The sequence below is a fragment of the Nomascus leucogenys genome, chromosome 13 (genome assembly GCF_006542625.1).
Source record: "Nomascus leucogenys isolate Asia chromosome 13, Asia_NLE_v1, whole genome shotgun sequence".
NCBI classification, from domain to species: Eukaryota; Metazoa; Chordata; class Mammalia; order Primates; family Hylobatidae; genus Nomascus; species Nomascus leucogenys.
Window position 1 is genome coordinate 57272172 of NC_044393.1, and position 12434 is coordinate 57284605.

Sequence of the window (12434 nt, forward strand, 5' to 3'; positions counted from 1 at the left end):
TATAAGAATGACCTAGCTAAGAGTATATTGTCTTAAAGTATATTCTGAATTATTTTAAAAATGCCTAAACGATTATCAGGATAATTTTGTGTGTTCAACACATGTGATCCATATTGCTTTAAAGCTAGCTACAGTTGGTAATATTCTAGGTCTTTAAAAAATTAATTTTCCCCATTTTGTATACATACTTATTTGGTAGAATGTTAGATCATCGGTGGGAAAAATGGAGAAAACATTTTTTTTTCTTATTTTGGATGCAGTGGGATTTCAAGTCAATTCTGGCAGTGGCTACCTGAGGCAATGAGCCAAATGAACTCTTCAGTCCACAGGTTCACAAAGCAATGAACCAAATAAGCCCCACCTCCTGTGGTGTGCATGAGAAGTGGCATTCGCTGCTGCCCTTACTAAAGAAAGCCACAAAAGGTCCCCCTTCACTTGCCCGATAGCCTTGTAGGTGTCCTCGGATGCTTTTCAGAGGTACTGGGTCCCAGTGCACCTCGGCTAAAGTACTGTTCACCACATTCACACGCACATTCCCAGGAGCCACCATTGGGACTAGGAAAAGGACAGGGAAGCGGTAGAAGCATCAATGTTATTTTTAATTTCATCCATAAATATGACTATCTCTAATAATTTTGGCTTGAAGCATACTGCAGACCTATTCTATGGATTATTAAGGCTTGAACATAGATTTCGGGGCATCTATTTTACTTTGTGAGATTTTTTTTTTTTTTTTTAAAGAGATGGCGTCTTGCTATGTTGCCCAGGCTAGACTCAAATTCCTTGGCTCAAGGGATCCTCTCACCTCAGCGTCCTGAGTAGGAAAACAAGATTTTTTTAAAAGCACAATTGACCCTTGAACAACACGGGTTTGAACTGCATGGGTCCACTTACACATGGATTTTTTTTCCCCCCAAAATACAGTCAGCCCTCTACATCTGCAGGTTCTGCATCTACAACCAAAGAAGATGGAAAACACAGTATTCCTAGGTGCAAAACCCAAGGATATGGAGGGCTGATTTTTCATATAGGCAGGTTCCATAGGGCTATCTGTGGGACTTGAGTATTTGCAGATTTGGGTATCCAAGGTGGGGCGTCCTGGAACCAATCCCCTGTGGAGGATACCAAGGGACAACTATACTGCAATCACCTTGAATGTTCTGAACTCTTTCTTACACAGCAGGCTGTTTAAATTCAAAGTCATGCAAAATAATTGCCACCTCCCTCCTTTGCAACCTGAGCAGCTCTGGAAATGGCCTTGGCTTGCACCTTGGAAAGTCTGTTTTGCTGGGGAAAAGTAGAAAGGAAACGGCATCACTTACGGTCTTCTCCAGAATGTCCCGTGACTACAGCTGGCTCTGGGGCAAACCCCATGTCATTCAGGGCCTGAACTTTGATCAGGTATGGAACAAAGGTTGGGGTGCCTGAGACAATATATTTGGATACATTTGCCACAACCACAGATGTCCATTCATCATCACCATCTTTCTGGCGCCAGCTAACTTTGTACTGAAGGCCTGGCCCGTTAGATTCGAAACCATTCAAGGGCTACAAGAAAAGCCAAATAACCAGAGCTTATAACACACATCAACTATACAATCTTTTACAGGAACAGTAAATTCAATCCCCAGACCTACAGAAAGTGATCACTGAAATACTAAAACACAGGCTATTAACTATTTTCGGCAGGGACCTTCTGTCAGTTGTGCATTTGCAATGAGATTCAAAGCTTGTTTGGGATCAACATTTCAAAGGTTGTAAATTACTATCTTGATGCAATAAATACCATATAAACCGTTCAAACTCTGGCTCTACAGTCAAGGGTGGTGATTAAGACATTTCAGTCACATAGAATCCTTTATATATTCCTGTTTGTGCAACAGTACATCATTGTCCATTTTACTTGGAGATGGAAACTTATGGACTGTTTTCCTCTCTATTAAAAAAAGCTAGCCTGTCATTCTGTTGTTTCTACATGTTTGTATAAATGTAAGTATGTACATATATGTATACATGTAAGTATGCATGTATGCATCTATCTAAAATAGGTTTTGAATTATGAGTAAATATATGTTAATTTTCCAAATCCAGAAAACACAGATAAGCTTTCCCCACTAAAGAAGCTGACTGCTGGGAATGGCTTGGTGCATGTCTTCCAGGTGTTTTTTTTTTTTTTTTGAGATGGAGTCTTGCTCTGTCACCCAGGCTGGAGTGCAGTGGCGCAATCTCGGCTCACTGCAACCTCTGCCTCCTGGGTTCAAGCGATACTCCTGCCTCAGCCTCCTGAGTAGCTAGGATTACAGGCACGCACCACTACACCCGGCTAATTTTTGTATTTTTAGTAGAGACGGGGTTTCACCATGTTGGTCAGGCTGGTCTCGAAGTCCTGACCTTATGAACTGCCCGCCTCGGCCTCCCAAAGTGCTGGGATTACAGGCGTGAGGCACTGGCCCCAGCCCTGGCCCCAGGTGGTTCTTTATGATAACACTAGCTAGCATTTTTTTGAGCACGTGTATATGCTAGGCACTGTTGTGGGTGCTTTATATGTATTAGCTCCTTTAATACTGTGAAATTGGTTCTATTATTATTCCCATCATACAGATGCCTAACAGAGATGTTAAACAACTGGCCTAAGATCAAAGAGTTAGTGGCAGAGCTGGGATTTGCACCAAATCGTTTTGACTCCAGAGCTCAAGCTTTTAACAACCACACAATACTGCCTCTTAAGTAAAGATATATATGTATCTATTTATCTATCTATTTTCCCAGAAATAGGTGAAATGAGATTTTAATATAGATATTTTCAAGCAACTTCTTTTTCACTCTAAAAAATAGCGAATAAATTTGAAGGCATCATAGCTCACCTTCCATGTAATCACCAAATTATCAGGCTCTGATCCCAGTCCTTCCACAGCTGTGGGGTTTTTATCTGGTTCTGGAAGTTAAGCAGCCACATGTGCGTAAGCTTTGGTCTTTTGCGAAGAGTGGAAAGCTTTTTTATTTCATTTGGTACCCTAGAAGTCCCGCTTTCCCACTTTACCTGAGGCTTTCGTCAAATACTGCTCAGACGCTTCGCTGGGCAAGCTCTTCCCGATGCCGTTCACGGCCATCACGCGGAAGGAGTAGTTCACGTAAGGAGACAGCTTCAGCTGGGCTGTGGTCTGTGTTCCAGAAACTTCAGTTTGGTGGTGCCACAGCCCTGGCTCATGCATTGCATCTTCATATTCGATGATGAATTCTGGCCACGACACACACACACACCAAACCCAAGACCATGAATTCCGTCAACCCAGGGGTAGCTGCTAGCGATAACTAACAGGGCAACCCAACATGAGCAACCAAACATGAATTATTTTACTTTCAAGAAAAATGCCATTAAAATATTTTGATTTCAGAGTTATCACTATCCTCAACACTTAAGCACACACAACATTTTAGTGGAAAATGGCATCTCACTGTATTTAATTTAATTTCTCCTATTATGAAAAAAATTTGACCACCTTTTCATATATTTAAACTTTTTAGGGATATATGGATTAATTCTAAACAGTTTCAGATTTTACCAGATATGGTATTCTTTCTCTAGCATGCTGAGTTTAGTTACTTAAAACTGTTTAGGATTAATCCATATATCCCTAAAAAGTTTAAATATATGAAAAGATGATCAAATTGTTTTTCATAATAGGATAAATTAAATAGTGAGTACCATTTTCCACTAAACATATTGGCAATAATCAAATCCACTAAACATACTGGCAATAATCAAAGGTTTAACACACTTTGTTGACTATGACAGAAGGAATCAAGCATTCTCTGACTTTGTAGGAAGTGTAAGTTGGGACAACTTCTATATAAGACAATTTAGAAAATCTGTCAATATTTAAGGCACATACTAAATTTTACTTCTAGCAATTTATTTTGAATAAATGGGCTCACACAAATGGCTCAAACACACGAGAAAGAATTAACATTGCAGTATTATTTGCAATTGAAACAACCTAATTGCAAACAACCTAAACATCCATCAACAGGGCACCGACTGAACAAATTACACTATGTCTACACAATGGAATACTCTGTGGCTGTTAAAAATGACTGTCGGCCAGGTGTGGCGGCTCACACCTGTAATCTCAGCACTTTGGGAGACCCAGGTGGGTGGAGTCAAGGAGTCTGAGACCAGCCTGGGCAACCTAGCAGAACCCCATCTCTACAAAAAATTTGCTGGGTGTGGTGGCGTCCAACTATAGTTCCAGCTATTGGGGAGGCTGAGGTGGGAGGATCACCTGAGCCTGGGAAGTCAAGGCTGCAGTGAACCACAATCAAGCCACTGCACTCCAGCCTGGGCAACAGAGTGAAACCCTTTCTCAAAAAAGAGAGAGAGAGAGAAAAAAAAAAAAAGAATAGGGCTGTTCCATATGTACTGAAATAGAATGATTTCTAAAGTGTATTGTTTAGTGAGACCAAGCAGCCAAGCAGGGTATAGAATCATGTGTGCTGTACACTATGCTTGTGTAAATGTAAAACAAAATTACTATAACAAATAAACAGACATATTCTCTTGCATATAAATGCATATTACCTCTCAGAGAATATAAACTGATAACACTGGCGTGGCCAGAGGAGCTGGGAGACAGGGGCGGGAGGAAGACATACTTTTCAGTGCATACCCCCTGCGTCTACTAAAATTCTGTGGTATGTACACATTTTACCCTTGTAAAATAATAGGTATTTGGATATTCACTGATGGCCTACTACGTGCCAGGTACCATGACATGCACTATAAACAAAAAGATGAACTAAAAATAGTATATGTGTTGCAGTGGTTCAAAACTAAGTCCTTGGAGTTCTCCTTTCAGTCCACATTTATTTTTGGGTGATCTCCAGTCCTATAAATGGATGACTTGCATGTTTATATCTGTAGCCCAGACCTCTTCCCTGAACTGCTGACTCAGAAAGTCCAGTTGTCTGCTCGACAATTCCACTTGGTTGTCCATGACAGCATCTAAAACTGGATAGTACCAAAACGAATTCTAATCTTTCTCTCCAATTGATAGTGACAACCCAGGTCAAAATCTGGAATCCTTCTTATTTCCCTACTTCTTCCATACTCTCGGTAGTACAATGGCCTTTACCATTAAGATATACCCAAAATCTGACCATTTCTCAGCCTATTCCATGCCACCCTCATCTCTTGTGTGAATTATCCCATAACCTCCTAACTCAGTAGTTGCCAAACTTTCTTGGTTCATGGTGTACTCAGTGTCTCCGTAATTTATTTTTCATGGCTCCCTTAGGCCAAAAGAATTACCTAATGTTTTCATGTATTAAGTAGCTAGGTTCATACAACTTGATATGTATTTATATCTTAAATAAATGTAAACAATTTAAATTTTAAACAATTTTAAATCTATTTATATCTTAACAATGTAAAGCTTCTCTTATATAAGTTCCCAAACCTTGTAAACAGATTGGACACCACCTTCCACATTTCCTATTCCCCACTGATTTCCATGTGGCACTTGCTTTTTATCACAGCAAACGCTTTGCAGAGATACCACATTATCACAAAATGACATGGGATATAAAGTTGAACCTATAATCTGCCTCAAGCTAATTTCATGTCATGTTTGACAGATGTCACTGTGGTTTTTTAATATCAGAATTTAAAAGTTAAAACTTTAAAATTATTCCAAGGAAGGTACCCCTGTGAATTCACTGAGGTACCACAGGGCACTTCAGTGCACAGTTTGGGAACCATGGTCTTACCCAGTCTCTCTGCTTCCCCTCTTGTTCTTCTATACGCTATTTTTAATAGACAAGCCAGAGTTAATCATTCATCACTCCTCTGTTAAAACCCTCCAAGGGCTTTCCCATCTTCACAGTGGCCTACAGGACCTTGCACAATTCCCACTCTACACACCCACCACCTAACTCTTCACCTCTTTGACCTTCTCTCCTCCCTCACTTTCTCTTTTTCACTTCACTGCAGCCATACTGGCATCCTAGCAGACATGCCCTGTCTTAGGGCCTTTGCTCTTTTCCTTTGCTCTTGCTGGAAAGTTCTTCCCCTAGACAACTGCATAGTGTGCTCACTGACCTCCCTCCCCTGTCTTGATTGACATATTCAAATGTTCTTTTAGTGTGGCTTTTCCTATTCACACTATTCACAATTATACCCCTAGCTCCACATCTCTTTCTGCTGATTTGTTTTTTGCATGCCCTAAACACATATAAACACAATCATATGTATTAATAGATATATATGAGTTTGAGTCCTCTAGGGAGCAAAGGCTAAGACAGAATTAGAAGTGCAAGAGGTGGCCGGGCACAGTGGCTCACGCCTGTAATCCCAGCACTTGGGGAGGCCGAGGCGGGTGGATCACAAGGTCAGGAGATTGAGACCATTCTGGCTAATACGGTGAAACTCCATCTCTACTAAAAATACAAAAAAAAAAAAAAAAAGTAGCCGGGCGTGGTGGCGGGTGCCTGTAGTCCCAGCTACGTGGAAGCTGAGGCAGGAGAATGGCGTGAACCCACTGCAAATGGGCACTGCACTCCAGCCTGGGCAACAAAGCGAGACTGTCTCAAAAAAAAGAAGTCAAGAGGTCGGTTTGGGGAAATATCCATGGAAGAAAAAAGGGAGAGGAAGCAAGGAAGCCTGAAGGAGGGAAGACCTTCAGACCACAATGCTGGTCTGACATCTGTAACAGGAAGAGGGGGAGGGAAGGAGGAGTGAGTAGGAGGAGCCTTAGACTGCAGTATAGTATAGCTCTGGGATAGTCTCAGCCAGGTCAACCAGGAGCCCAGAGTACAGTCTGCACAGGAGGAGTTCTGCATTAGGCACATGTGACCTCTGGGACCTTTGCTGTGCCCAGTCACTGAAGCACCCCAAGGAGCATGGCCTTATGTGAACTCTGCAATGGAGCCTCAGAGAAGGAGAAGTAGATGGAGGCTGTGGGTTAACACTCCTTACAGCAGGTTCGCTCTTGAAGGTAGATCTGAGTCCTCTGCATGTGTGTGTGTGTGTGTGTGTGTGTGTGTGTGTGTGTATATGTTTACATGCAGATATAATGACATTATACTTAATAATGTATTATTAATTTTATCTTATTTATGTCCTCATCTAAAATATAAGCTCCATAACCACAGAGATTTTTGACCATTTTGTTTTAGAACAATGTCTGGCACACAGTAGGCACTCAAAAATATCTGTTGAATGAATGAGTAAATGAATGAAAGAGTAGAAATACCTTGAAATCTAATGGTATTATTTTAATATAGGAAAAAAGAGTCTCCAAGCCATCTAACCAGCTAACTCTGGCTAATGTACCCAATGAGCTAGAAGACTGGGCCTGGATGAATTTGTGTTCTGATCAAGGACACTGAACACTCAAGTAGGGAAAAGAGCACCATTAAACAACACAAGATAGAGGGGAGGCTTTTGTTAAATTTTAGTGGAAATATTCTATTTTACCAGAAGGTGCAATAAATCAACACACCTATCATTTCAGAATCATCTTAGGTAGTCATCAGAAAGGAATTTAGTCTTCCTGCAGTATATGCCTGAAGGTAATAATGTATTTCAGGCACCTGACCTGATTGTGTCTGCCTCTTAAGTATCTCTTTGGTTTTACAATTAAACTTCTAATCTTACCTATAGTCTAATTTTATTATGCTCTTCTAGTATCCTTATGACATTGTCCTTCCTTATCTTATTTCCTAGGCCCTAGGCTTATGTCACCAAGGTGAGAAGCTCACATTGTTGAATGGGCAACTTTGTGGCAGGGGCTAATGGAAAGACAGAGACCTAGGTTGGAAGTTAAGGTAGAACCTGTTATCTACGCCCAGTTCTGTTACCAACAGTGGGTTGAAAAGTTACTTTACTCATCAAGTCTCAATTTCCTAATAAGAAGACAGAGCTATTCAGCACTTGCTCCTCCTAACCTTTTCTCCCAGAAGAAATGGGCAAAATAAACAACTTAAGGTGTATCTTCCTACATGGTAGATATTTAAAGTGATTTTTATGGATCTTAAACACAAATGACAGTGTATTTGATTAATCAACATCTTCAGCAATTAAGGGGTGTCCTATTCTAGAAGGTGTAACCAGGAATAGTTTCAGCTCTGAAGAGAGGAAGGACATAAATAAATATTTTTGTTCTATCAGTAATGAAGCAGAGAATCCCAGTAAATACCTTTGTGAGGAAATTCAGTTGACTGTTACAAAGTGCTTCAAACATGGCCATTTAGTTGATCGGTAATAGAGCAAATAATACCACATACTTGTAATGGGGCTATTGTTGTCATCGCCTGGGGTCCATGACAGCTGAACACTTTTGTCAAGTTGATCTGTCAGTTCTAAGTCAAAGGGAGGATTTGGGACATCTGTAGACCAAATATACACACATCATGGTCACCCATCCATCTTTAAGAGGCTCTCTTTTACTCGTGATACTATTCACAGAGGGGACATCTTAAAGACACAGCACACTTGATAGTCAATGAGCATGCAACTGAAAGGAAATGTGCACAGCTGAGGCTGCTGGGAACACACGAACACACACAAGATAACCCATCAATGAGTTCTGCTCACTTGTTTTTCAAAGGAAATGAAAGCATTTGTAACCAAACCCAGTGAAGCAGACACATGTGGTTCATCAGCACTCTCAGCATTTCTTCTCATAAACATGAATGGGCACAAACATGAAAAATAATAAGCTTAATTTCTAATACATGGGAAATAGAGAGAGCAACTGCTGAAAAAAGAAATATAGGCAAATAAAAGGTGCTGTTTAAAGAAAATTCAAATGTTCTTTCTAAAAAAATGCTGAATAACAGATTTTGGGGCTCTGAAAGAATATTTATATTTGCGAAAGAATGCTGAAATAGATGCTATGGAGGTAGCCCTCAGCATACATAAGTGTGTTTACTCCCAGAGGAGAACAGTGTGTAGACAGACACATGTTGGGATGAAGGTGTCCTAGAAGCATGTCTGCCTCTTCTAATGGTGCTTCTGAGATCCAGAGAGTTACTGTTCCCCCCAGGCCTTTATTTGACCTTGCTCCTAGGAGTATCTCTGGCTCTTAGGGGACCAGAGACCATAAAATATATGTGCTTTTTTTTCTTATCAGTCATAAGGCAGTAAATGTCTACAAAGCACAGGTTTTATATTGGATAATTAGATACAATATTAATAATATTGTGCAAAATCAGCTGAGATGCCAAAAATTGATTTTTGTATTGATGTACTGAATAAAGATTAAGGTTCTCTAAATAAAAAGATTTCTGGAAATGATTTCTGACTTATTTTCCAGATTCCAAAAAGCCACACAACATGAATGTGCCCCTCCTTTTGGTCTTTCTTGAGTGATCTTTTGTTAACACATGGTGAGTCGGTTTTCTCTGATATAAAAGTTAAATGTTGTTCTAAACATCTATTTTTCCCCATATACATTTCTTGAAAATGGAATCCCAAAACAAGATTTTTCCCAAACAACTTTTAATAAATTGAGGTGAAAGCCTAATTTGTAGAATGATATTAGAAATAGCTTTTTCATTCTGTAAAATGTGGATGATGGCTTTTGAAAAAGCACTATGCTACTTTACAAGTAAATTGCATCAAAGAGGGACTTCTATCAAATGAAGTGATTTTATAATAGCACATGAACTATTTAGAAAGAACTGGCAACGAACTTGGTGAAAAATCTGGGGTTATGATGAAGAAATGATTCATTGTCAGTAAATGGGTGACACAACATAACAACTGACAGAGCCCTTTTCCTTAAGAAACACAATTACGTGACATAGAAAAGAAACTTATGAATATTTTCTGCAAATGTGAAATTGTTTGACAGAAAACAGAGAAAGAAGACTCATATTAGTTTACCGTAAACGGGAGCTGGAGTTGGAGTAGGAGCTAGAAACGACATTAATATAAAGGATTTTAATCAAAATTAGTAATGGAAAGATACAAGATAGCACAAGATGACAAAGACTGTACATTATTCAAGGTTATAAAATTAAGCCCTATGCTTAGCTGTGAGACACAGCATTGATAAACATGCAGTAACAATTTAGGAAAAAAAGCCTTCAATTTTAGATACAAGTAGATCATTTCTCCTTATTACAAAAAAGGTTACTAATGTGCATATCCACCATTTCACCCAGTGCTGCTACACAGTATATTTATATTGAAATCATTGCCTCCAAGGCATCTTTCAAAGAAGAAAAACATGGGTATGAACTCACCCATGCATATTAACAAGCAAATATTTGATATTTACAATTTTTATCTTATTTTTTCTTTTCAACAAATGCAGGGAAGCCAGTTGTGCTATTTTTGTTTTCATTCTTACCAACAACGCTAAGCACAGCGCTGGCTGAGACGCTGTCCAGAGTGGTGTTGGCCACACACGTGTAGGTCCCGCTGTCCTCATCACTGACATCAGCTACCACTAGATGATCCCTGTCAACAGTGAACCTGTGGATAGAATGCATTCAGAGCAGCTGAAATGGACACGCAGCCATACCCTATAATTGCTTCACTGGCAGGAAAAAAACTGTAAATTTGATAAAGGAGAAAGATGGTAAACATTTTCAAAAGTTAGAGCAAAATACATATCACTTTAAGAATGATTAAATTTGAAAAACAGTGAGAATTAATTAGAATCTTGGGTTAGAAGGGATAAGTCCTCTGGTACCGTATTTTTCAACCAGGCCTCTAGAGCACCGGTCCCCAAACCCTGGGCCAAGAACTGGGTACTGTCCTGTTAGGAACTGGGCTGCAAAGGGGACCACTGCTCTAGAGGGTGCGGTAGAAGTTTCCTTAGGCCCCAGGGGAATGGGGCGAGTGAAGCTGAGCTCCGCCTCCTGTCAGATCAGTGGCAGCATTAGATTCTCACAGGAAGGCAAACCCTACTATGAACTGTGCAAGAGAGAGATCTAGATTGTGCTCTCCTTATGACAATCTAATGCCTGATGTTCTGTCACTGTATATATTACATCATGTAATAATATATACATGTATATACAGATTACAACGTTAATAATAATAGAAATAAAGTGCACAGTAAATGTAACGCATTTGAATCATCCTGAAACCATTGTGCCCCCACCCTGTCCGTGGAAAAATTGTCTTCCATGAAACCAGTCCCTGGTGCCAAAAAGGTTGGGGACCGCTGCTCTAGAGGGAGAGGAAGGAGCTTCCTTAAGTTCCCAGGGGAATGAGGCAAAGAATAGTTCCAGCATTAGCCTTACTAAAGGGCTTTACTAAGGCTTTTGCTGCCAAGAAACATTGGAAAACCACTCATTCAGTTCAATTTCTATTAAAGTATATATTTTAAATACTTTACTGCAGAAAATCATGTCATTTTCGTACATGTATAAACTCTTATAGAAGACAGTAAATGCAAAGAATAATAATTTGCTTTATCACTAGAAACAGGAAGATTTAGATGAACAATCTCTCCAAGAGTTTTCTAGAGGGAACTTGGCATGAAAAATTGCTCAATAGATCAAAAAATTAATGTATAGAGAATTCATGTATTATTTTAATGAAACTGCATAAGTCATAAACTGTCTTCTCAGTTAATTTCCAAGTAAAAGCTTCAGCCAACTTAACCTGATGGTCATTTCTTTATGTTTCCTTTTAATCTTTTTTTAAAGACAGGGTCTCACTCTGTCACCCAGGCTGGAGTGCAGTGGTACAGTCATGGCTCACTGCAGTCTCAACCTTCTGGGCTCAGGTAATTCTCCCACCTCAGCCTCCCAGGTAGCTGGGACCACAGGCGTGAGACCACCACACCTTTTCATCTTTATCAACTCAACAAATAAAATCGACTAGTTCAAGCATAAAATTAGATGCAGACTCTAGGCACATAAAAGAGAAGGCCACAGAGTTCTTCTGGGGTCATTAACAAGCAATAGGGCAATATTTAGGCACCGCAACTTTAGGTCAGCTGCAGGTGAACCACAGAAATGATTTCGACCAGAATACAGCATTCCTTCTAATAGACAGTGAGGCCTATAGCCACTTTGCTAAAACTCACACATTCTACTCTGTACGACCACGCCAAATTGAGGGTCTCATCTGGAAAATGCCATGACCTTTCTTCCATTCTTAATGAAATCTGCAGCATGCTTGGGCTCTTTTAATGCTCTACCTGTTTTTGTTTTTCCTTCCCCTTTCACTGGCTTTAGGTAAAATCAAAAGAAAAACTCCCTATCCAAAGAAAAACAAGTGTCTTTTAAAATACTGACAAGGATTTGAGCAGTCTTTAGTGATTAAGGAGGTCATATTTCTGCTTATTTGTAGAAAGGTAATGAAAACATCTGTTGAGACTTCACTGTTCAAGGTATAAAACAATGGATGCTGTCCAAGGCCTGAGGGTTTTTTCCCATCCTGAATTACACAAGAGACCAGCACGCACAGACAG

The 12434-nt window shown here is 39.8% G+C and overlaps 1 protein-coding gene across 47 annotated transcripts in view; it reads right to left on the reverse strand.

Moving 5' to 3' along the window:
* The window catches only part of NRCAM (neuronal cell adhesion molecule), a 314145-nt gene that overhangs the window by 34444 nt on the left and 267267 nt on the right, over window positions 1-12434 (reverse strand). For 35 of the 47 annotated variants that reach the window (XM_030826464.1, XM_030826448.1, XM_030826445.1 and 32 more), the window contains 7 exons: window positions 10356-10480; window positions 9887-9916; window positions 8284-8385; window positions 3041-3238; window positions 2865-2935; window positions 1323-1548; window positions 440-555 (listed from right to left, as the gene is read on the reverse strand). In XM_030826464.1, coding sequence (XP_030682324.1) covers window positions 440-555; window positions 1323-1548; window positions 2865-2935; window positions 3041-3238; window positions 8284-8385; window positions 9887-9916; window positions 10356-10480 — 868 coding nt within the window. The remainder of the gene's footprint in view (window positions 1-439; window positions 556-1322; window positions 1549-2864; window positions 2936-3040; window positions 3239-8283; window positions 8386-9886; window positions 9917-10355; window positions 10481-12434) is intronic. The other 12 variants (XM_030826471.1, XM_030826472.1, XM_003268128.3 and 9 more) reach the window with 1 other exon arrangement.